This window comes from Rhinoderma darwinii, chromosome 3 (genome assembly GCF_050947455.1).
Source record: "Rhinoderma darwinii isolate aRhiDar2 chromosome 3, aRhiDar2.hap1, whole genome shotgun sequence".
In the NCBI taxonomy this organism is placed as follows: Eukaryota; Metazoa; Chordata; class Amphibia; order Anura; family Rhinodermatidae; genus Rhinoderma; species Rhinoderma darwinii.
Genome location: NC_134689.1, coordinates 219,598,547 through 219,623,055, shown reverse-complemented (window position 1 = coordinate 219,623,055; position 24,509 = coordinate 219,598,547). Strand labels below are relative to the sequence as shown.

The following is a 24,509-nucleotide window of genomic DNA, read 5'->3' as shown; positions in this document are numbered from 1 at the left end:
TACATCAGAGGATGACGAGTCGACAACAATACCGTATCCTGCCACATGGTCGTCCTCTTTCTTGACGTGCTCGGCTTGTGACACTCCGGAGGACTTGTCTGGTAGAAGCAGCGGCTTGTGTTCCCTCGCGCTTGTGCTGTGTACGGAGGTCACGGTTGTATTCTTTGGAAGAACTTTTTTCTTCATGATTCTTTTTCGAGAGAGAACGGTCTTCTGGGAGCAAAGACATGACTGGGCAGTCTGCTGTCGGGTTTGTGCAACTGTATAAAAATAAATGGACTTGAAAATGAAGGCAATGCTACTTTTAGCTGCAGGCTATTAGAAGAATACTGACAAAAGCAAATGTACATAGAGTTTCTTAAACAACATTAGTTTTGCGCTGCGCACAGGATTACTAAAAAGCACTTTACATTCAGTTTCAATTGCCGTCATGCAGCCACTAAGTACAGCCTTCAATGACACAAAAAGTACGATTCTTGAAGTAGTATGAATTCTAAGCTAGACTGGAAAAATGCGGAGACATTTCTAGGTTCATAAGAATGTTGACTACTTTCACATAGCTATTTTAGAGTGAAACCAAATAGGCCTAACGTGTACTGGGCATAGCGAGGGGGGGGTGGTCTGGGCATGTGCCCTGGGTAATGGATGCCAGCAGGTGAGCCAATAAGCCACTTTGTCTTGGCTAGAGTATTCAGATACAAGGGTAGGGCAGCAAAGTGAATCTTTGCCCCGGGTGAAGGAAAGCATATCTCCGACTCTGTATTCCGCCAAAGACTTGTAATCAATCTGTTTAGACCGAAATGCATTAGTACGGCCGAGTTCCCACAGGTCGGATACACTACGTAAAAACTGTGCAGCATATCCGACCTGGAACCCGCAGCACCTTCCGCGGAAAGCAGCGCTTAAAAAAGAAATAATAAAGTACGTTGATACTTACCCCCTTCCTCTTCACTGCACGTAGTCCGGCCACTTACGATGACGTTGCAGGCCATGTTACACTGCAGTCCGTGATTGGCTGCAGTGGTCACATGAGATGAAACGTCATCCCAGTAGGCTGGACTGCAGGAAGAAGGAGAGCGTTCTGGGTAAGTATGATTTATTTATTTTGTTCTTGGAGTTGCGATTTTTGCTGCGTAAGCGATGTGATTACGCCGCAAAAGTTGCAACACTTGGCTTTTTGTTTTGCGGGTTTTCCCATCCCCATTGAATTCAATTAACAATTACGCTGCTTTTTTTTCTGCAGCGAGGGCATGAGATTTTCTAAATCTCATCCACTTTGCTGCTACTGTAAATACTGCGGAATTTCCGCACACAATTCCGCAGTGTTTACACCTACGTGGGAACTTGGCCTAAGAAAGGCACGTCCTGGCAAACTCCTAACCCCGTCTCAGACCTCTGTTCAGAAGCAATCCTGTTTTGAGCTGAACACCTGAATAACATGAGGCCAACTGGTTACCAATATTTAAAGGGGTTGTCTGGTTTAAGGAAATAAGTGTTATTTTTTGTATAATTAAAAGTTACACAATTTTCCAATATATTTTCTGTATTAATTCCTCATGGTTTTCAAAATCTTTGCTTGTTGTCATTCAGTAGGAACAATCATTGTTTACTTCCAGTGGATGAAATTCTGTCCATGAACATGTGATGGACACACAGGTGCACGTAGCTCTGGACTATAGGACAAGTAAGGTACAGCTTTATTTACACGAACAGTGAAAACAGCCGTCACATGGCTGCATAAAAAACAATGTATTTCTATGGAGCTATTTACACGGCCGTTTTTTTTATAACGCACAGCGTGAACGGCCTGTGAAAAGATAGGACATTTCCTATTTTTGCTCGTTTTAACAGATCCCTCAATAGACACAAGTCAATGAGGGATCTGTGAAAACGGGTCCCACACGGACGCAAATCAGCCGGAAAAAAAAACTAACATTTTTCACGGCCCATTTGACACACGTTCATGTAAATAAGGCCTAAGTAATGCAAAATTCAAAATGGCTTAACTTTTTACGTACTGTAGATGATCTCTATATGTAAACCATGAAATGATGTACATGGTAATAGCAACGGATATAATGGACATATTTAACTAGCTGTGTTTACTTGCTTGTATTTTTCCCCAAATGCAGAGCTACTATTACCCACATATGGCGTTTCCTCTGTCATTTCTGTATAAACGCACCCTGTGCCTGACAACAGCGAAGGATGCCCACACGCGTGGCGGATTTGTTGCAGAATCCCCTTGGATTTCCAACCTTCTATACTGAACAGGGTGAAATCTGCTGTGATCCGAAACAGAATGAACATGCTGCGTATTCAAAAATCTGCAGCAAGCTATGATTTCTGCGAGGAAAATGTTCCGCATGGCTGGCACTGTAATCTGCGGTGGATTTTCCCTGCACAAATCTGCACAGAAAAACCATGGTATTTCCGTCCCGTGTTCAGGAAGCCCAACAAGTCTGATTTAAGGCGCTGTTCACACCACATTTTGCATAACATCTGTAACTGTATACAATACTTTCTGCAGATTGTGAGGGTTCTGGGGATCAGATAGACCATGAATGGTTTTTTTTTTCTCAGAACACCTCTGTAAAGCCGCTAAATTACCAGTAAGGAAAAGTTTTTCATTAAGCTGCCATGCACACAGAGGCAAAGGAGCCGCAAAGAATGCTGGAGTTTGTTTTCAAGTAATGAAGATAAAGGGACGCTTAGTACTAGGATACCGGATTTCCATTATTCAGCTTTCTGAAGCAATTGAAATACTTGACGGTACAGCAAATGAGTTTACTGGAATCTTGGTCTTACTATATGAATAAAAACTAATTTCATAGGTTTAATGAAGTCTGCGTACATGCTCCACCGGTTATTTATTGGAAAAAGCTTTCCCTGTGTTTTCTGCATTTTGTACATTATTGATGTTCTGCTAAGAAAATTATTTATTATACAATGGACTAAAAAAGTAATCAGCTTTTTACAAAGGAGCTGGAGATTAGCGCATGATCTAGTATGATGTCTCTTGTGATAAGGACTACTGGGTCTGTGCCACTTGCAGCTGGGAAATATTATTGGCACAAATATCCAGAGACCTTTTATTAAACTGTACCTACCCATACCAGGAGCAAAAATTATTTGGAGCCTTTTTATAACAGCAGCATAAAGTTCTTGGGTAACAGTCCCCGCCAACCCAATATACCCTGTACAGTCTTGATTCTATTGTTATGGTTTAGCATGCTAGTTCTTTGGCGGTTTGTCTTTGGTCTATTTTAACATTGTTTTTATGTATTTTGGCTTATTTTACCTGCTTTTTCAATGAAAGAAGAAACATCAACATACAAACACTTAAGATTCCGGTCAATGAATCCAGCAGTTTTCAATGGGATCTTGGACTATCTATATTTATTAGGGGGTTGACAGACACACTCAGGAATTGACCAGATGGACAGTTATGTATGAGCATCACAGTCCTTTTGAATTCAATGGGAGACCTGTTTCAGCGATATGACCGGTGTCTAATAGTAAAAAGGAAATGCAGAAGAGAGTTGTCTACTGACATCCAATATAGACTATAGCATTTTACTTCGTACGATGTGTCAGAGTTCCAAGTGGTGTTGAAGGGGATTCCTTTACACAACAAAAGGCGACGTAGTCCTTTCTTTTTGGAAATCTGCGGGGTCTAAGCTGTGATCCTAATGCATGTCAATAGGCCATGTCAACCAATAGCCAAAAATAAGAAATGAATCACGCAGTGCGTGGGAAGATATTACAGATAGATGGAACCGTAACAAATAGACAAAGAGTATCCTATCACGTAGGCACTACTCTATGATAATGAGCAGGTACAGCTAACGCCTCCATACGGCTGGTGGGAGACTAATCGCATGTAGTTGAGAAGTCCTTCTCCTTCCTGTGCTACAGCAGCATAGCCACCCCCGCTGCACAATCCTGTAACTGATAGAAAAGCTCCAGCAGTAGACAGAGACCATCCGTATCCTGCTGGAAATCTCTGCTGCAATGTGAGGCTTCCTGCTGGATACAGATGCTGCACGGCGATACACATTGGGACTTCTGCTCTCATGGCCTTTTATGCACTGTCCGTTGTTTATGGATAAATATCTTTTTTTGGGGAAAAAAATATTGACGTGTGTAAATGTTTTTGGCTCACTGAAATCCCAGTTAATATTCTAATATTATTTGTTTTTATAATATCAAACATTTTTGGGTTTGTATGTATTATTTATGTCACTATGATGAATTTTTATTTATGAATTATTGGGGATTTAGTGCATAAATTATTTCTTTTACTTAGATTTCAGACCCATGGGCCATTAAGGGATTTTGTTTTAAGGGCACTAGAGGGAAGCACTATTACTAATGGGGACGCTCGGGGGAGCAGCATTATTAATGGGAGCACTTTGGGGTAGCACTATTATTAATAAGATCACTCTGGGGGAGCAATATTATAAATAGAGACGCTCTGGGAGAGTATTATTAATGGGGGCCCTACGCAGGAGCATTACTACTATTGGAGGCACTCTGGAGGAGAACTATTACTATTGAGGGCATTGTGGGCTAAAATTATTATTATTTGGGGCTATTATTACTAATGGGGGCACTCTGGGCTAGCTTTATTACTATTGGGGGCCCTCTGCAGGAGCACTGTTACTAATGGGGCACTCTGGCCTAGAATTATTATTATTATTTGGGGCTATTACTACTAATGGAGGCACTAGCATTATTATTACTGGGTGCAACTCTGGGCTAGCATTATGACACTTTAGGGGCACTATTACTTATGTGGGCCCTCTGGGGGAGCACAATTACTAATGGGGGAACTCTGCTTCCCAAAATTATTTTTTAAAGCACTGCCTGAGCACTATTACTGTCAGGGGCACTATTTACTTTAATTGGTATTGCTGCATCTGAAAAAGTCTGATCTATCACAATATAACATTATTTTATCCCGCTCAGTGAATGCAGTGAGAAAAAAAAAGAAAAATCTGAAATGCTGTTTTCCTAATAACCTCACCTTCCCCAAAAACAGAATACGAAATTATCCAAAAGTCCTATGCCCCACAAAATGGTACCACGAAAAACTACTTTCGTCCCGCAATATACAAACCCTCATACAGCTCCATCAACAGAAAAATAAAAAAAGTTATGGGTCTCAGAATATGATGATACAAAAAAAGTAGATTTTTAAACAAATGTTTTATTTTGTAAAAGTAATTCACAAAAAAATGAGACATCGATATACTAAAAAAAAAGAAATGCAAAAAAGGCCATACTTACTAAATGGGCAGGTAGACACCAGTTCCCAGCAGGACGTAGACAAGTCACAAATGTTACGTAGTGGCTGCTCAATGTTGTCACTGCAAACAACCAAAGCTGCAAAAAGTGTGCCTGTTGCAAGGCGCAGCGTATCTTGCAGGATAACAGCCTTAGTCACGCCCTCTCCCTCTATGCAGCATTTGTGGCTTGTATGTGTCTTGCTGGGAACTGGTGTCTGCCTGCCTATTTTGGAGAAGTAATTAAGCATAAAAAAAAAAAAAAAATGAATAAAGCCCTGTTCACACGTTTTTCCGCAGGCAGAAAACATCGGCCTCAGAATTCCTTTTCAGGTTTCCGCATCAAAATCAGAGCCAAAAAAAACTCAGGCCTAAATTTGGTATTACCATAATTGTATAGACCTACAGGATAAAAGTAACATTTAATTTTTACTGCACGGTAAACGCCGTAAAAGAAAAATCCCGAAAACAATGGAGGTATTATTTTTTTTTTCATTAAACTCCCAAAAAGATTTTTTTTTCAGGTTTTCAGTACTTTATAGGGTACAACTATAACTATAAGCTATAACTCTTCTCTCAAAAAACAAGCAAAAAAGCAATATCGATGGAAAAATAAAGAAGTTATGGCTCTTGGAATGCAGGGAGGAAAAATGAAAAAGAAATAATAATAATTGCAGCGAGAAAGATTCGTGTCATCAACTTAGGCTGGATTCACACGAGCACATTACGGCCGTAATTGACGGACGTATTTCGGCCGGAAGTCCCGGACCGAACACAGTGCAGGGAGCCGGGCTCCTAGCATCATAGTTATGTACGATGCTAGGAGTCCCTGCCTCTCCGTGGAACTACTGTCCCGTACTGAAAACATGATTACAGTACGGGACAGTTGTCCGGCAGCGACTCCTAGCATCGTACATAAAGTATGATGCTAGGAGCCCGGCTCCCTGCAGTGTGTTCGGTCTGGGATTAGCGGCCGAAATACGTTCCGTCCATTACGGACGTAATGTGCTCGTGTGAATGCAGCCTAAAACTGACACTTTACTTCCAATTCCATCCAGAAAGTCATTAATAAAGAGATTAAAAAGGATTGGGCCTAACACAGATCCTTGTGATGCACCACTGCTGACTTTAAAGGGGTTGTCCACTTTCTGAAAACTGATGACCTATCCACCAGATCGGTCATCAGTATATGATCGGCGCGGGTCCGACACCCAGACCCCGCACCATCCAGCACTCCGGCTGCCTCAGGGCGCCGGACGATGTTGCCGGAAGCAGATGGCTCCTAGTATTGAAGCTCTGCTCTTATTCCGGCTCCAACTACTGCATACCGTAACAAACATCCCGTGCCCGGCTGTCGTACACGCACCGATCACATACTGATAACCTATCTGGTGGATCAGTTTTCAGAAAGCGGACAACTCCTTTAAGTCTATTTTGAGTATGTAACATTTAGAACGACTCTTTGTTTTTTTTCCCCGTAGGCCAGACTCACACAAACGAGTGCAAACTCTGACGTGAAAAATGGCAGTTATTCACGTCCGATTTGCACCCGTGCGGGTCCCGTTTTCACGGATCCCTCATAGACTTGAGTTTATCTAAGTATCCGTGAAAAAGAAAGAAAATAGGACATGTTCTATTTTTCAACGGATCCTTCACACGGTCCGTTGAAGCAATGGCCGTGTGAACAGCCCCATTGAAATACATGCGTCCCTGTGATGGCCATATACTATGGTCGTCTGAATTCAGCCTTAGAAGAACAAGCTGCAGAGAGGAAAGAAAAGCCTGATGGGATATGTAGTTTATCAGTGCGATTTGAATCACTATGTCCCACCAGAAAAACGGAAGTAGAGGAGCGTTTATGCCGCAATATTGGGGGCAGGTTAGTGGCACTAAAATATTTTATTTTTAGGAAATTATATAGTACCATAAGGGAAGCGATATATTTGTGTTTAGGGCGTTTTGTTTTTTTTGGGCCGTCGAACAACCCTTTTAAGAAAACTGCAATCAAAAAAACTGCATGTACTTACTTAGAAAACCAGTTTTCATATACCCTTTAGTTAATAGAGCGGGGTCCTCTGTTCAGGATCCACATCGTTTGGCCAGAATGGAGAGAACTTACAAATAGTGGGGTCTCCTGAGGACAGGGCTTAATGTGAATACGGATTTCTGTATACACTACAGAATATGTTGGTGCGATATGAATAATGTAAAACTAAATAACAAAGAAAAAAAACAACCCTTCCGTATAATCAGTATGCGAGTACGGTTTCAAGAATGCGTGATAAAAATGTACCATTTTTTCTCAGAAAAGGATAAAATAAAGTAAGAGGTGTTTATGCATTTTTGACCATTTCCTGAAGTTTTGTCATGGTTTTTTTTGCAGTAGTATGAAATGTAAACCACCTTCTTCTATTAACTATACAATTGAGTACGTAATGGTAGTAAATAATACTTGTAGTATGTAAGTGGTATGAACACAGTACCTGCCTGTACTTGCATGAACTTCCTCATTGCTTTTAGTTCCTGAAGGATGGCCTGGAGCGTGGGCTGGCAGTTACATGTACAGCACTTTGATTCTGATACTGAATTCACCATTCGTAATTCACCTAAAGGAGAAGAAGCGGTCAATCATAACACTATGGTCAAAATCAAGATGTAGATACTTAAAGGGGTTTTCATCTGCGAGGCATACGCCATTAATGTTTTAGTCGAGGAAAAATCCCTTTAATGTATTTTGCACTAGTTTAAAAAAATAAGTCTCACTGCTTGAAAGATATTCAGGCTTTAGTGGCACGTTAATGTCCGACAGTGGCCAGAAGGGACACCAGCCATTGGGATCCATGGTCGTTATTACAGTGTGTTGTACAAAGGTCACCTTTCAATGCCCTACCAGGATAGGCAAAAAAACATCCCATATTTAGGAGTTCTAAAAAAACCTATGAATTTTCTGAGCGGGAGCTGTGGTGTTGCAGTCTCTTAAATGTTATTAATATGTATACACAAAGGACTTGCTTTGATAACCACAGTCTGAAGTGTATTTCATATAGTTCAATATATATAGGTGTGAAGCTAAAGGTTGGTGCAAATACATGGTTGCTCCAGCTTACTCCAGTAAGTGTTAGCTGCGGGGACCAGTACAGCTCTGTTTACATCTTGTTCAGACTTTTTTGTTCGAAACTGAACATAAAGCCCCGACGTGTGCTATACAGTGACATGTCATACATAGTCCCCCCAGCATGTTAAAAAACTGCATTCCGTGTGGTACATTTTTATTGTGTTGGCCAATTGTGAAGGAAAGCTCAGAAGACTACTCTTAAAGGTACTATAGGTTTTTTTTTGTTTTTGTTTTTTAAACGTATACTGAAACGTATTGAAACGTAAATACCAAACATGGTGTGAGCAGAGCATTAGGGTGTTTTCAGACGTTGCGGTTAGGGTGTGGTTAAAACTGCATAAAAGAGAAGCTCATCCGAAACCGGTGTACATTTCTGTTGCGATTCGGTGTGTTTTTTGCCAATGCGGTTGTGGTAAAAGACGCAACAGCATTGAAAAACACACCAAATCGCAGTAATACGCATGTGTTTTTTGGATCATATTGTGGGTGTGATTCTAAATACACCCAGACACACTGCTTGTCTAAAGGACTGGCATCTACAAGGGACTTGTTGAAACTTAGCGAATGTATTATTTGGCCTCAAAGATTGGTGAAGGTCAAAAAGTGAGGATGTGCCCTATGCGTGGACTAAGCCGATTGATGTTTTCCAACCTAGATTAATTTAAAAGCTGAATAAAAGGCATTTGTTATTGACACAAACAAGCTTTTATGGAATTAGTTTGGCTCGCAGCACCACAACCATTTACTTACGAGTCTAGGTAGAAGCAGCAACCTACCATTAGTTCCAGGATTTTTCAGCTGATTCTGCACAGTTTTAGAACGGGTCCCATACTGTCCTGAAAACTCGCTAGTTTGGATTGGCACATTGTTCCATGAAGCCTGGGTTGAGTGAATGGGATCATCAGCTGCACATGAAGTGCTCAGACTATCATTCCAACTTATATCCAGATCATGCACACCTTCCTTGAGTTTCTCGCCTTCTTTGCCAACACGCTGGTAAACCCGTCCAGTACTGTCATTTAACAGTCTTCTCATGCCAGTGATCTGCTTCTTTATCTCCATACCTTCATCTTCCACACCTGTTTACATGAAGAAACAATGATAATGAAGAGTTTATAGCAGCAAAAATATACTTTATATCAGTAGTATTGTTGGGGTAGGATGGAAAATGGTCACCAATTTTAGCAAGGTGTAGGACATTTTTTTAAAAATGTCTCACAACTCATAATAAAACTCAAGGCCCTGTTCATATCTGCGTCAGGACATTTTGTTGTTCTGCTCCGTCAGAGGAGCAGAACAACGGAATGCCGGACGCAACGTTTCTGTTGCAACACGGACTACACCGGCAGCCGACCGAACCCTTTAGCTTTAATGGGTTCCATCAGCTTCCCGTCGGGGTGTCGGTGGTTTTACTAGCATGCTGCGCTATTGTTGCCGGTAATCTTTGCCAGATCGGTGACGGAAACCCCTAACCCAGCCCCCAATGCAGATGAGAACAGGCAATAATAATATACGCGGTTACAAAAGCTCTAATAGTTAAACCTGTGAGTAGTTTGTTCCTGCAGTCATGTTACTCCCTTCCATCTGTTCTCTTTTCTACTGTCTGCAGGGTATCAAGAAGAGGTGGCAGAGGGAATTTAATAATCGAGACTATTTGCAAAGTTGACTGTTTTTGTTTTTTTTATTTTAGATGCGTGATATTTTAGATGTGTAAAAATATGGTTGCAAAATTGCACATATACTTGAAAGGTCTTTGCTAAATTTGTTCTGGTAGGCCTCCTTTAACCCATCCTGGCATGGAAGGACTACAGCAGCCATGGATGTATGTGATATATCCGTTCCACAAAAGGCTCTAGCAAAGGCTAGATTGTGGCTAAAAAATGTTTGAAGATTTTGGGCCACAATCTGCAACAAAAACTGCACCACAATTTGGTGAGGTTTTTCGGCTAGAATTCACTGCGGCGCCCAGGGCAGATACGCTAAGTGCTTTTATGCAGCATATTCGACATGTGTGAACGGAGTTTGGAGGAACATCCACTTTTTGGGGTGTTTAATCCTTTTTATATTGACGTTATACTGTGTGGGGTAAACTCCCTTTTCAAGGTATGTAAGCCCTTATTTTATAAATAGTTATACATTTCCAGTTTCAATAAAATGTTACGAAAATTAGAAATTTGAAGCAAAACTGCAAAAAGGTGTCTGTGTGTTTAAAGTTTGAGCAGAACTTTGACAATGTCCTGGGTGTCTAATTTCAGAAAATAATGTAAATGGTTATGGAGGAACAGTATGATTTTTTTTTAATAATTCAGTTTTTATTGTTACGTGTCAAAAGTGTGACAATTTTACAGGATACTAGAAATCTAATCCGTCCACAAAACCCCTGGCATTAAAAGGTTTAAAGTGTAGCTAAACGTTTGACAAACTTCTCACGTCATAGTGACCTGTCAGAAGTTTGGATTGGTGGGGGTCTGAGCACTGAGACCCCCACCAATCGCTAGAACGAAGCAGCTGAAGCACTCGTGTGAGCGCTCAGCCGCTTCGTGTCTGTTCGGCTTTCTCTGGAAATAAATGTATCGGTGTACGGGCTCAATAGAGATTCTATGAGCCCGTACACCGATACATCGGCTTTCCGGAAAAAGTCGAACAGACACGAAGCGGCAGGCACTTCAGCTGCTTCGTTCTAGCGATTGGTGAGGGTCTCAGTGCTCGGACCACCACCAATCCAAACTTCTGACATGTCACTATGACGTGAGAAGTTTGTCAAAAGTTTAGCTACACTTCAAAAAGTTGAAAGTTTTCAGGAAAGAGTTTTCTGGAGAAAAAAAAACAACAAAAACACCCAATACAATATGTGGTGGTAGAAAGCAGAAATATAACTTAATATTTTATACTTTCTACATATGAGTACAGTGATCTCTTACCAAACTGGTATAAGTACAGTTGCAAGAAAAAGTATTTGAACCCATTTGAATTCCCTGAATTTCTGGATTGATTACTAATAAAATGTGATTGGATTGTAACCTAAGGCTCCTTTTACACGGCTCTGAAAACACGCACCACTCAACAAGACAGATAGTCGACCAGCGATCGTCTGCTCCTTTCACAACGAGCAATGATCGGTTATGTAGGAGGACGAGTGATCATTTCTATGATCGTTCGTTCGTTCCCATACATTTACATCATGTCGGCAGAACATCTCCCGGTTTACACAAGGAGAGGTGCTGCTGACCATTTTATTGGCTGCATAAACGAGTAGGTCAGCCGATAAACGAGCCTTTCATTGGCCGATTGTTGCCCTGTGTAAATATGAACACTCGTTTGCCCGATAATTGGCCCGTGTAAAGGGTCTTAAGTCGCAATAACAAACACAATATTAGAGGTTATGACTTTTTCTCCCTGCACTGTGGATATTTATGTAATGTGTTCTATAAAAGACATGAACGGTACAATTGTTTGTGTTATTAGTTTAGTTAGATTATGTTTGTTTATAAGGCCGCATGCACATGACCGTTGCCGTTTTGCAAATCACATAACGCGGATCCTAGTGGCTTCCGTGTGCTGTCTGTTTTTGTTTTTTTTGCGATCCTATACACTAGAATGGGTGAGACGGACTGCAATTACGGACAAGAATAGGACCTGTTGTATAATTTTGTGGAATGGACACTCAGTCCGCAAAAAAACAAAAAGAATGTGTGCGCATTGATCCATAATAAGAAATGATTCAGTATGCTATCCGCAAAAAAAGAAAAAAAAGATAGGACACTGAAGAAAAAAAAAAACAGGCATGTGCATGAGCCCTCATTGTGACTTACATAATAATCAGACCACATAGTAACAGGCTCAGTGGCAATGTATGTATGTACATATATATATATATATATATATAGTGGCTCTATTATAATCTTATGGCCCCTTGCACACGGTGCAGATTTGTTGCAGAAATTTCTGCGACTGAAATTCAGTTCCATTCATCTGAATGGGGTTGTTTGTGGAACAAGCACAAAATCTTGTTGCTAAAAAATGTATGTCTCAAATAATTTCCTTTATATGCCCTCAGAAGTAACTTGTTCCTTAATCCCATATGTATTCATTTTCTGAATTATCACATTACCTGCAGATATTAATTGCAGTCACATAAAGAATTGTGCACATAGGTGAGATTGACCTTCATATTCTCAGCTAACAGCCAAAGGCCTCATGTACCAGATTCCTGGAAGCCAGAGCAATTAGGTTTTGTCACCTTCACTTCCTTGAATCTGGTTGAATGAATGCAAACCATAGAAAATCATTGGAAAGGTTGTTATATTACATTTCACAAGTTTATTTACAGCTATGGATAGGAGTCACTTATTATCAAAATATGCTGGATATACTTTAAAAAAAATTCTAATAATCTTAGGGGCCATGCACACGAACGTGCTTTTGCGGCCGCAGATCCCCCGAAAATCCACAGGAGAATTGCGGCCACATTAATTTCTATGGGGCCATGCACACGACCGTAGTTTTTACGGTCTTTGCATGGCCCGGGAGCCCGCACCGCAGAAAGAACGGACCTGTCTTATTACGGCGTCTTCTGCGGTTCGGGCTCATTGAAAATAATGGCCGCAGCCATGTGCATTGCCCGCGATTTGCGGGCGGCTTGCGGCTAACAGTCCGAAAATCACGGGCGTGCACAAGGCTACGGTCGTGTGCATGAGGCCTTAGGGGGGATTCACACGAGCGTGATTTTCGTGCGTGCAGGCCGCGTATTTTTCGCGCGCCACGCACAGCCCTATAGAAGTCAATGGGGCAGTTCAAACAGTGCGTGATTTGTGCGCAGCGTTTGTTCGCTGCGTACAAAACGCGACAGGTTCAATATCTCCGCGTATTTCGCGCATCACGCACCCATTGAAGTCAATGGGTGCGTGAAAACCACGCAGGTCGCACGGAAGCACTTCCGTGCGAACCGACTGAAACAGCGCACCATCTGTCAAAAGGATGAATGTAAACAGAAAAGCACCACGTGCTTTTCTGTTTCCAAACATCCAAATGGAGTGTCTTTGAGATGAGCGAACCCGGACAATCGAACCGAACTTCACCGGGTTCGGCTGAACTCGTTTTGGCCGAACCCGGCAAAAAAAATTCCAGTACACGACGTCAGGAGATAGTCACTGTCCAGGGTGCTGAAAGAGTTAAACTGTTTCAGCACCATGGACAGTGACTACCGATCCCAATAAACATGAACCTGTAAAAAAAAAGCGAAGTTCTGACTTACCGATAACTCCCGGCCTCTTCCTCCAGTCTGACCTCCCGGGATGACAATTCAGTCCAAGTGACAGCTCCAGCCAATCACAGGCCAAGCACAGGCTGCAGCGGTCACATGGACTGCCGCGTCATCCAGGGAGGTGTGGCCCGATGTCAAGAGAGGCGCGTCACCAAGGACGCGTCACCAAGGCAACGGCCGGGAGGGAAGTTCTCGGTAAGTACGAACTTTTTCTTTTTTTTTAACAGGTTTCTCGATATTGTGTTCGGCATTCACTGTCGAGGGTGCTGAAAGAGTTACTGCCGATCAGTTAGCTCTTTCAGCACCTTGGACAGTGACGGGCGTCGACTAGCCTCATCTCTATGATGGCGGCTGCGCGAAAATCACGCAGCCGCGCATCATACACGGATGACACACGCAGCTGTCAAATGGTTTTTGCGTGCGCAAAACGCTGCGTTGTTTGCGCGCGCAAAAACGCAACGTTCGTCTGAATCTGCCCTTAGAGTAAGGCACACAGAATACGGATTGACGAGTTAACGGGAATCTGTCAGCAGTTTTATCTTCCCAAATTTTCCTTAAAGAGGACCTGTCACTAGGTCCTATAAGTTGAACTGGTTAACTGACCTAAATAGCGCGGTCTTCTTGATTCCAGTGCTGTTTTTCTTTTTTTCCTGGACCTTCCCTTTCCAGAGATATGGCCCACTGTTTTGTTGGCTCCTTATATACTAATTTAATGTAGTTAGTCAACGGGGTGGCGCTAACTTCCATGCTTCTGATGCTGACCTATCAGCGCAAGGCAGATTGAGGGTAGTTCATGCCCTGTTAGCTAACAACAACAAATCAGCATATAGGGAACCAACACAATAGTGAGCCATATCGCTGGAACAGGAGGGTCCAGGAAAAAAAGAAAAAGAGCGCTGGAATGAGGGAGACACTGCTATTCAAGTCAGTTCACCAGTTCAACTTATATGACCTAGTGACAGGTTCACTTTAATGGGATTTTCTGGAGAGAGAAAGAGGACGGCCTATCCTTAGGATATGCAACCAATATCCGATTAATGGTGGTCCGACTATCGGCACCCTCAGCCGATCAGCTGTTTTGAAGGGGCTGCGGCGGTGCCTCCCCTTCATTGCCTTTACTGCTCAATACTGTAAAATGCTGATACACTTGCCGCGGCGATTCACAGCATTAGGGCTTATTCAGACTAACGGGATATACGTCCGTGCAACGCGCGTGATTTTCACGCGCGTCGTACGGATCTATATTAGTCTATGGGGCCGTGCAGACAGTTGCGGGATTTTTACGCAGCGGGAGTCCGCTGCGAAAAACTCACGACATGTCCGTTCTTTGTGCGTATTTTGCACATCACGCACCCATTGAAGTCAATGGCTGCGTGAAAATCACGCATGCCACACGGAAGCACTTCCGTGGGACGAGCGTGATTTGCGCAACAGTTGTCAAACTATGATTGTAAACAGAAAAGCACCACATGCTTTTCTGTTTACAAACATCCAAACGGAGTGTCATAATGATGGCGGCTGCGCGAAAATCACGCAGCCGGCATCATACGGGGCTGACACACGGAGCTGTTAAGTACCTGTTGCGCGCGCAAAACACACACGCTTGTGTGAATCAGGCCTTACAGTCTTCTACCATTAAACTTGCCGAGAAATCAACGTTTTAATGCCCAGGTGCAACGGAGGCACCCCCTTTGATATTCAAGTGCTCCAGGCTCTCAGTGAATGCTGCTGGCCTCTCCCCTCTGCTCTGAATGATGGCTTTAGTCTTTTTTCGTGATTGGACACTAACCAGAGCATTAAAATGTCGATTTGCAGGACACCACCGGTAAAAGTTACAATCTCCACCCTGTATATAGCTCTGTCAGCAGATTTGAGGGCTAAAAACTGCTGACAGATTCCCTTTAATTATAAGAAAAACTACAATCATTAACCCCTTAACGACATTCCACATGCACGTACGTGGTAGCCGTTAAGGGGTAGTATGGAGTGGGCTCACGGGCTAAGCGTGCTCCATACTCAGTGTGTGACGGCTGTGTAATACAGCCGACACCTCACTGCAACGGGCGAAATCAAAGAACACTTTGATTCCACAATTTTGACACCTTAAATGAAGTGGTCAATCGCGACCGCGGCATTTAAATAGTTAGAATCAGGGGGGAGGACCTCTATGATGCGCTATCCGCCCGATTACGATGGTAGTCATGGCATCCTGGGGGGCGGGGGGGACGGGGACGACTAATAAAAAAAAAAGTTGAAAACAGTTAAAAAAATTAAACGTAAAAAAAAAACAAAAAAAAAAAAACATCTTTTCCCGAAAGCAATGTTAAAAAAAATAAGTTAACATAACTGGTATCGCTGCGTTCTTAAAAGTTCGACCTATCACAAAATATAGCGTTGTTTAACCCAGTTGGTGAATGGCGTAAAAAAAATATATATAAAAACACGCAAATTGCTATTTTTTGTCACCCTAGCTCAACATAGAATAAAAAGTGATCAAAAAGTCACATGTACCCCAAAATGGTATCGGTAAAAATTACAGCTCGCCATGCACAATATAAGCCCTCACATTGCTAAATTGATGGAAAAATAAAAAGGTTATGGCTCTTAGAATATGGCGACAAACATTTTTTTTTTAGCAAAGTTTTTTTTTCTAAATGTGGCAAAACATTAAAAAAACATACATTTGGTATCACCATAATTGTATCAACCTGTAGAATAAGGTGAACATGTCGTTTTTACCGCCTGATGGATGCCATAAAAACAAAACCCCTCAAATAATGGAGTAATCGCTGTGTTTTGCCCATTTCACCCCACATATAAATTTCTTTCAGCTTCCCAGTACATTATGTGGTACAATAAATGGTGCCATGAAAAACTACAACTTGTCCCACAAAAAAAACAACAAGCCCTCATACGGCTATGTCGACAAAAAAATAAAAAAGTTGTGGCTTTTGAAAGGCGGAGAGGAAAAAACGAAAATGAAAAAACACAAATTGGCCTGGTCATTAAGGGGTTAAGGAGATCTTAGTCAGTGAGACATAAAGTCCACTCTATTTTATAATAGCCTCAATAAAAAATAAAATGTATTTTCTGCTGCTTATTTAGCAACAACATAATCCGCAGCACTGTAAAGAGATTGTCAATGCTCACATCAGTCCTTGACCCCAGTGGGGCTTTAATTTCCTTATCTCAGTCATGCACACTAGGGGAGGAAACGTGACTACTCAAAGGAAACCCACAAAAACACAGGAGAACATACAAACTCCATGCAGTTGTTGTCCTTGGTTGGATTTGAACCCAGGACTAGAGATGAGTGAATCAATTCTACACAAATTGAATTTGTTATTTTAGCCAAAACTTTTCGCCCCGCAAGAATAGATTTTACAGATCAGAAGAAGATCACATGACCTCAGGGCGGCAGCCCAACGTCCTTCCTCATAATGCCTTGTAGGCAGCCTTCCATCTAGCACAGTCAATCATGAGGGGTATAGGTGTGAGTCACTGATGACTCAGTTGATAATAGATTTTAAATCACATAATAAAGATAGATAGTGGATTAGTGCCAGTGATTGTGTTTCATAGTGAGGGGAAGATAATAAATATAATAAATACAATCATTTGGTACGAGATAGATTTTATAGTGATATATCAAATCGGTCAGTGTCAGTTTGTTAGGCTACAGCCACACGGCCTTTAAAATCTGATCAACTTTCAGATTTCCACTCCTAGAGGGAGCCCTGTCCATATATGGACAGTGACACCAGGGGCTTTTCCAGTAGAGGAATCCACTGGCCAGAGCGTTGGCCATGGATTCCGCTCTGGCAGGGGATTCCAGAGGTAGCACCTGATGTCACTGTCCATATATGGGCAGTGACGTCAAGGGCTTTCCCAAGACAGGGGATTTCACTCATAGACTGAGCCCGACGTCCCTGTGACGCCGGTCTGCTTCTCCAGGAGCGGAATCCTCTGCCAGACCGGGCCGGGGATTCCGCTCCAGGAGTAACCCCTTGACGTCATTGTCCATATATGGATAGTGACGCCGGGTTGCTTCTCCAAGAGCGAAATCCCATGCCAGAGCGGGGTCTGGCCGCCAGGGATTCAGCTCCTACAGGGATTGTTTCCAGAAAAACGGCCGGTAAAAACGGATCGATTGACTTCTGTGGGAGCCGTAGTGCCGTCAAAACGGCCAAAAATAGGACATCCTATTTTTTGACAGCCAGTGTTCAGAGGCCGTTAAAAAACCGGCTGTTTTTCACGGTCGTGCGAATGTAGCCTTAGTTATGCAGAAACAGGCAGCCATTGCTATGAGTAGTCAACTACGCTACTGATCCGGACAAAAAAATGAAAGCCTCATGGAACGGAGACAGAAGAAAACCATTAGCAACGGAAGCGTTACCATTGAAATCAATCGTAATGCAAACGGAAAGCTATGGTTTTCATTTGGTTTCTGGATATGGGTCACCCCTAACAGAAAGGTCTGACGGAACCCCGACGCAGATGTGAATGAAGCCTTAGAACTCTGCGTAGACTGTTACTCTATTATTCCTTCTGAAAATGTATGAATAAATTGACAACTGGGTGTTACCATTTCCCTTGTCAATGGGGTGTGTCCCTACATAGTCTGACACTGTCAACACTAATTAAACATTGTGAAAGTGTGTAAGGACACACCCCATTTGACAAGGGGAATGGTAACGCCCAGTTGTCAATGTATTTATACATTTCCAGGAAGGAGACTTTCTAAGAAAAGATGCTCAAGTATTGTTATTTAATGGAGAATGCAAGTACTTACTAAAAAAAACACTCTACTCGTATGTTTGTAGTGAATTACTTTAAACCAGAATTGAACCTGTGGAAGATTTTGTTGAATTTGCAAGAAATAGATTTTCCAAGAGATTAAAAATGTGAGGCAAGCTTCAGAAGTGTGACGACCCAAAGTTGTTGGTGAGGGGCAGGCAGTTTTGCTATGTTGATTTTTCTTGCTGCAAAGGCCTCTTATCTGACTGCAACGGTATTTAATTTAGCAACGCAATTGAGCTTGTGTGCCTATTTAAAGAGGACCTGTCACTAGGTCCTAAAAAGTGAACCATCAGTCTCCCCTTACTACGGCTGTCTCCTGGACTCCAGCGGTGCTTTTTTCTTATTTCTAGCCCCTCCCCCCCGTTCATGAGATATGTCACAGGCACTGGTGCTGTCCTATCAGCGTGACGAATGAGGCTGCTGTAGAAACCCTGTCATAGCTCAGCGTGATCTCGCGAGCGGAGTCACTCATAGCACATACTAGAGGAGTAAGTTATGGGGACATTCTACTATGTGTGGGGGCAGCTATGGGTGCATTATTCTGTGTGGGGGCAGCTATATTGTCATTGTACTGTGTGGGGGCCACTATGGAAGCATTATACTGTATGGGGGACACTATGGGGGCATTACACTGTAAATGGAAGTAACATAAACAGTGTAGCAGTTACGGAAACAGTGTAGCTCTTTATGCTTCGCGGTTTCCGTAACACCCATTCACTTCTATGGAAGTTTACAGAAAAAGAGTAGCACAGCAAACTACGCTGACAACGCAAGCCTGACCGCGCCGGAATTCCTTGCAGCCCGGCATCTCTCAGTACTCCCTGTTACTAGCAGCCTTAGTACTGAGGGTAGACATCGGATGGGATCACAACTGTGATCCCCGGCGATTAACCCCTTAAATGTGGCGATGAATAGCGACCATCGCATTTAAGGAGTTACAACAACATCGGTACCCCGCTACATGATTGCGGGGTGCCGATGGTTGCTAGGTCTACCATTTACGAAAGGCGATTAGGTCCTGCCGGAGGCAGGACCTAATACGCTGTCTGTCAGTGTGAAGCTGAAAAAAAAAAAAAAGAAAGTACAAAAAATGTATTACCAAGTAATAAAAAATTGCCCTTTTCCCCCTTATAAAGTCCTTTATTATTAGTAAAAAATAATAATAAATCTATGCATAATTCGTATAGCCGCGCCTGTAACGGCCTGAACTAGAAAAATATAATGTTATTTATCCTGCATGGTGACCACCGTAAAAAAAAAATAATAAAAAACAATACCAGAAGCGCTATTTTGAATCACTTCAGCCCCCCAAAAATTGAATGTACACAAAAACTAAAGTTTGTTCCGCAAAAAACAAGCCCCCACACGGCTTCCTTGATGGAATAAAAACAAAACAAAAAAACACGTATGGCTCTTAGAATATGGCGACACAAAAACGAAATATCTTTTTTTTTTAAAACCATGATTCTATCGTGCAAGAACCGTAAAACATTAAAAAAAAAAAAAAATATATATACATATGGTATCGCCGTAATTGCATCAACCCGCAGAATAAATTAAATGTCATCTTCAGTGCACGGTGAATGCCGTAAAAAAAGAAAAAGAGAAGAATAAAAAAACAATACCAATTTTCACGGCTTAATTCCACTAAATTCATTTAAAAAAAAACCTGAGATCAAAATGCTCACTATACCCCTAGGTAAATTCTTTTAGGGATGTAGTTTCCCATATGGGATCACATCTGGGGGGTTTCCACCGTTTTGGTATCTCAGGGGCTTTGCAAATGCGACATGTCACCCGAAAAACAATCCAGCAAACTTGAGCTCCAAAAGCCAAAATTACGCTCCTTCCCTTCTGAGCCCTGCCATGGGTCCAAACAGCAGTTTATGACCACATATGGGGTATTGCCATAATCAGGAGAAATTGCTTTTCAAATGTTGGTGTGTTTTTCTTCTTAATACCTTGTAAAAATTGACAATTCCTACGTTTTATTGGGAAAAAAAATGTAGATTTTCATTTTCACGGTTTAATTCTACGTTCAAGCAAAGTTCAGCACAAAACCTGTGGGGTAAAAATGCTCACCATACCTCTAGATAAATGGTGACATTTTGGCTGTGTTTCCACTGTGTTGACCCCACAAGACCTCTTAAAACCTGACATGGTGCCTATAATATGTTGTAATAAAAAGGAGGCACCAAAATCCACTAGGTGCTCCTTTGCTTCTGAGGCCGGTGCTTCAGTACATTATCACACTAGAGCCACATGTGGGATATTTCTAAAAACTGCAGAATCAGGGCAATAAATATAGAGTTGCATTTCTCTGGTGAAACCTTCAGTGTAAGGGTATGTTCACACGGCCAAATTTCAGACGTATACGAGGCGTATTATGCCTCGTTTTACGTCTGAAAATATGGCTACAATACGTCGGCAAACATCTGCCCATTCATTTGAATGGGTTTGCCGACGTACTGTGCAGACGACCTGTTATTTACGCGTCGTCGTTTGACAACTGTCAAACGACGACCCGTAAAAATACAGCCTCGTCAAAAGAAGTGCAGGACACTTCTTTGGACGTTTTTGGAGCTGTTTTCTCATAGACTCCAATGAAAACAGCTCCAAAAACGGACGTAAAAAACGCCGCGAAAACGGCGTGGAAACGCCGCGAAAAATGCGAGTTGGTAAAAAAACGTCTGAAAAGCAGGGTCTGTTTTCCCTTGAAAACAGCTCTGGATTTTCAGACGTTTTTGTTGACTACGTGTGAACATACCCTTACAGAAAAAGATGGGTTAAAATGGATTTTCTAAAAAAAAAAAAAAAAAAAAAAAATACAAAATTCTCAGAATCGCTTGGAGAGGTAAAAGCATTCCCAAGTTATTACAACATAAAGTGCCACGTCAGATTTGAAAAAAAAATGGCTGCGTCCACAAGGCCAAAATAGAAAGAATTTATAAAGAAAATAATAAATGTAAAAAAAAAACAACAAATAAAAGCAGCAAAGAAGGAAACTTAGAGACTCATTGTGAAAGAAAGTAAAAGTAACCCAAAAAATGTTTTTCAACTACAAAGTGAGAAAAAAGCCAATTTATTAAAGAGGCTCTGCCACCAGATTATCAAATCCCTATCTCCTATTGCATGTGATCGGCGCTGCAATGTAGATAACAGTAACGTTTTTTTTTTTTTTTAAAACGATCATTTTTGCCTAAGTTATGAGCAATTTTATATTTATGCAAATGAGTCTTTCTAATGGACAACTGGGCGTGTTTTCTCTTATTTCCAACTGGGAGTGTATTGTGTTTTTAGCAACTGGGCGTGTTTACTTCTTTCACTGCACAATCACACTGTGCTGTGGATCATGCTGGGCTGGGACAATGAGAAGTGTATGAGGCTGATTGGTCACTGATTGGTCAGCCTCATACACTCCTCTGTACAACACCCAGTTGGTAAAAAGTAAAAACACGCCCAGTTGTCCATTGAGAAACTCATCAGCATAAATTTAACCCATTCCCTCTTTAGCCGCTTTTGACCAAATGACAGAGCCTCATTTTTCAAATCTGACATGTGTCATTTTATGTGGTAATAACTCCGGAATGCTTTCACCTATCCAAGCGATTCTGAGTCTGTTTTCTCGTGACACATTGGACTTTAAGTTACTGGCAAAATTTGCTCGATATGTTCAGTATTTAATTGTGAAAAACACCAAAAATTAGCGAAAAATTGCAAAAATTAGCATTTTTCTCAATTTAAATGTATCTGCTTGTAAGACAGGCAGTTATACCACACAAAATTGTTGCTAATTAACATCACCCATATATCTACTTTAGATTGGCATCGTTTTTTGAACATCCTTTTATTTTTCTATGACCTCACAAGGCTTAGAACTTTAGCAGCAATTTCTCACATTTTCAAGAAAATTTCAAAAGGCTATTTTTACAGGGGCCAGTTCAGTTGTGAAGTGGCTTTGAGGGCCTTATATATTAGAAACCCCAAAAAAGTCACCCCATTTTAAAAACTTCACCCCTCAAAGTATTCAAAACAGAATTTAGAAAATGTCTTAACCCTTTACACATTTCACAGGAATTAAAGCAAAGTAGAGGTGAAATTTACAAATTTCATATTTTTCTGCAGAAATACATTTTTAATACAATTTTTTTTATAACACAGAAGGTTTTACCAGAGAAATGCAACTCAATATTTGTTGCCCAGTTTCTGCAGTTTTAGGAAATATCCCACATGTGGCCGTAGCGAGCTACTGGACTGAAGCACCGGCCTCAGAAGCAAAGGAGCACCTAGTGGATTTTGGGGCCTTATTTTTGTTAGAATATATTTTAGGCACCATGTCAGGTTTGAAGGGCTCTCGCGGTGCCAAAACAGTCAAAATCCCCCAAAAGTGACCCCATCTGGGAAACTAGACACCTCAAGGAAATTATCTAGGGGTGTAGTGAGCATTTTGACCGCACAGGTTTTTTACAGAAATTATTGGAAGTAGGCCGTGAAAATTAAAATCAACATTTCTTCAAAGAAAATGTAGGTTTAGCGATTTTTTTTCTCATTTCCACAAGGACTAAAGGAGAAAAAGCACCGCAAAATTTGTAAAGCAATTTCTCCCGAGTAAAACAATACCTCACATGTGGTAATAAACGGTTGTTTGGAGACACGGCGTGGCTGAGAAGGGAAAGAGCGCTATTTGGCTTTTGGAGTTCACATTTAGCAGGAATGGTTTGCGGAGGCCAGGTCACATTTACAAAGCCCCTAAGGTGACAAAACAGTGGAAACCCCAAACAAGTGACCCCATTTTGGAAACTATACCCCTTGAGAAAATTATCTAGGGGTATAGTGAGCATTTTGACCCCACAGGTTTTTTGCAGAAATTTTTGCAAGTAGGCTGTGAAAATGAAAATCTACATTTTTTCAAATAAAATGTAGGTTTAGCTAATTTTTTTTCATTTCCACAAGGACTAAAGGAGAAAAAGCACCATAAAATTTGTAAAGAAATTTCTCCCGAGTAAAACAATACCCCACATGTGGTAATAAACGGCTGTTTGGACACACGGCGAGGCTGAGAAGGGAAAGAGCGCCATTTGGCTTCTGGAACTCAAATTTAGCAGGAATGGTTTGCGGAGGCCATGTCACATTTACAAAGCCCCTGAGGGGATAAAACAGTGGAAACCCCCCACAATTGACCCCATTTTGGAAACTACACCCATTGAGGAAATTATCTAGGGGTATAGTGAACGATTTGACACCACAGTTTTTTTGCAGAAATTATTGGAAGTAGGCCCTGAAAATAATAATCGACATTTTTTCAAAGAAAATGTAGGTTTAGCTAATTTTTTCTCATTTCCAGAAGGACTGAAGGAGAAAAAGCACCACAAAATTTGTAAAACAATTTCTCCCGAGTAAAACAATACCCCACATGTGGTAATAAACGGCTGTTTGGACACACGGCAGGGCTTAGAAGGGAAAGAGCGCTATTTGGCTTTTTGAGATCACATTAAGCAGGAATGATTTGCGGAGGCCAGGTCACATTTGCAAAGCCCCTGAGGGGACAAAACAATGAAAACACCCAAAAAGGGACTCCATTTAGGAAACTACACCTTATGCCACTGGAGACACACACCCCAAAAATTGCTAAAAGGGTTCTCCCGGGTATGACGATGCCATATATGTTGAAGGAAACTGCTGTTTGGGGACGCTGTAGGGTTCAGGGCCGAGGGAGCACCATTTGGCTTTTGGAGAGCGGATTTTGCTTGGTACTATATTTGTTTGAGTATTGCTGGTGTTTTATAATGTGGGGGTACATGTAAGCGGGGCGGAGTATATAAGGGGCATAGTCAGGTGGTATAAAAAAATAAAAATAATCCATAGATGTGTGTTACGCTGTGAAGCAATCCTTTCTGCACAGGCAGGTGTCGCACTGATAAATGGTGTCATTTCTTATCCCCCTTTTGGTCCACACTCCGCGCCTTTGTAGTTTGGGGAATTTTGCTGGGAAGTGTTGTCCTGGTATAATACGGGCACCGTCGCTTCCAGCGGTTATGTTTGG

At 41.7% G+C, this 24,509-nt stretch overlaps 1 protein-coding gene across 1 annotated transcript in view; it reads right to left on the bottom strand.

The window, feature by feature from the left end:
- BEND7 (BEN domain containing 7) overlaps nucleotides 1–24,509 on the bottom strand; it is a 75,964-nt gene that overhangs the window by 15,748 nt on the left and 35,707 nt on the right. Inside the window, exons 4-6 of the mRNA XM_075857395.1 lie at nucleotides 9,180–9,482; nucleotides 7,772–7,894; nucleotides 4–260 (exon numbers count right to left, since the gene is read on the bottom strand). Of these exons, the coding sequence (XP_075713510.1) occupies nucleotides 4–260; nucleotides 7,772–7,894; nucleotides 9,180–9,482 (683 nt within the window). The remainder of the gene's footprint in view (nucleotides 1–3; nucleotides 261–7,771; nucleotides 7,895–9,179; nucleotides 9,483–24,509) is intronic.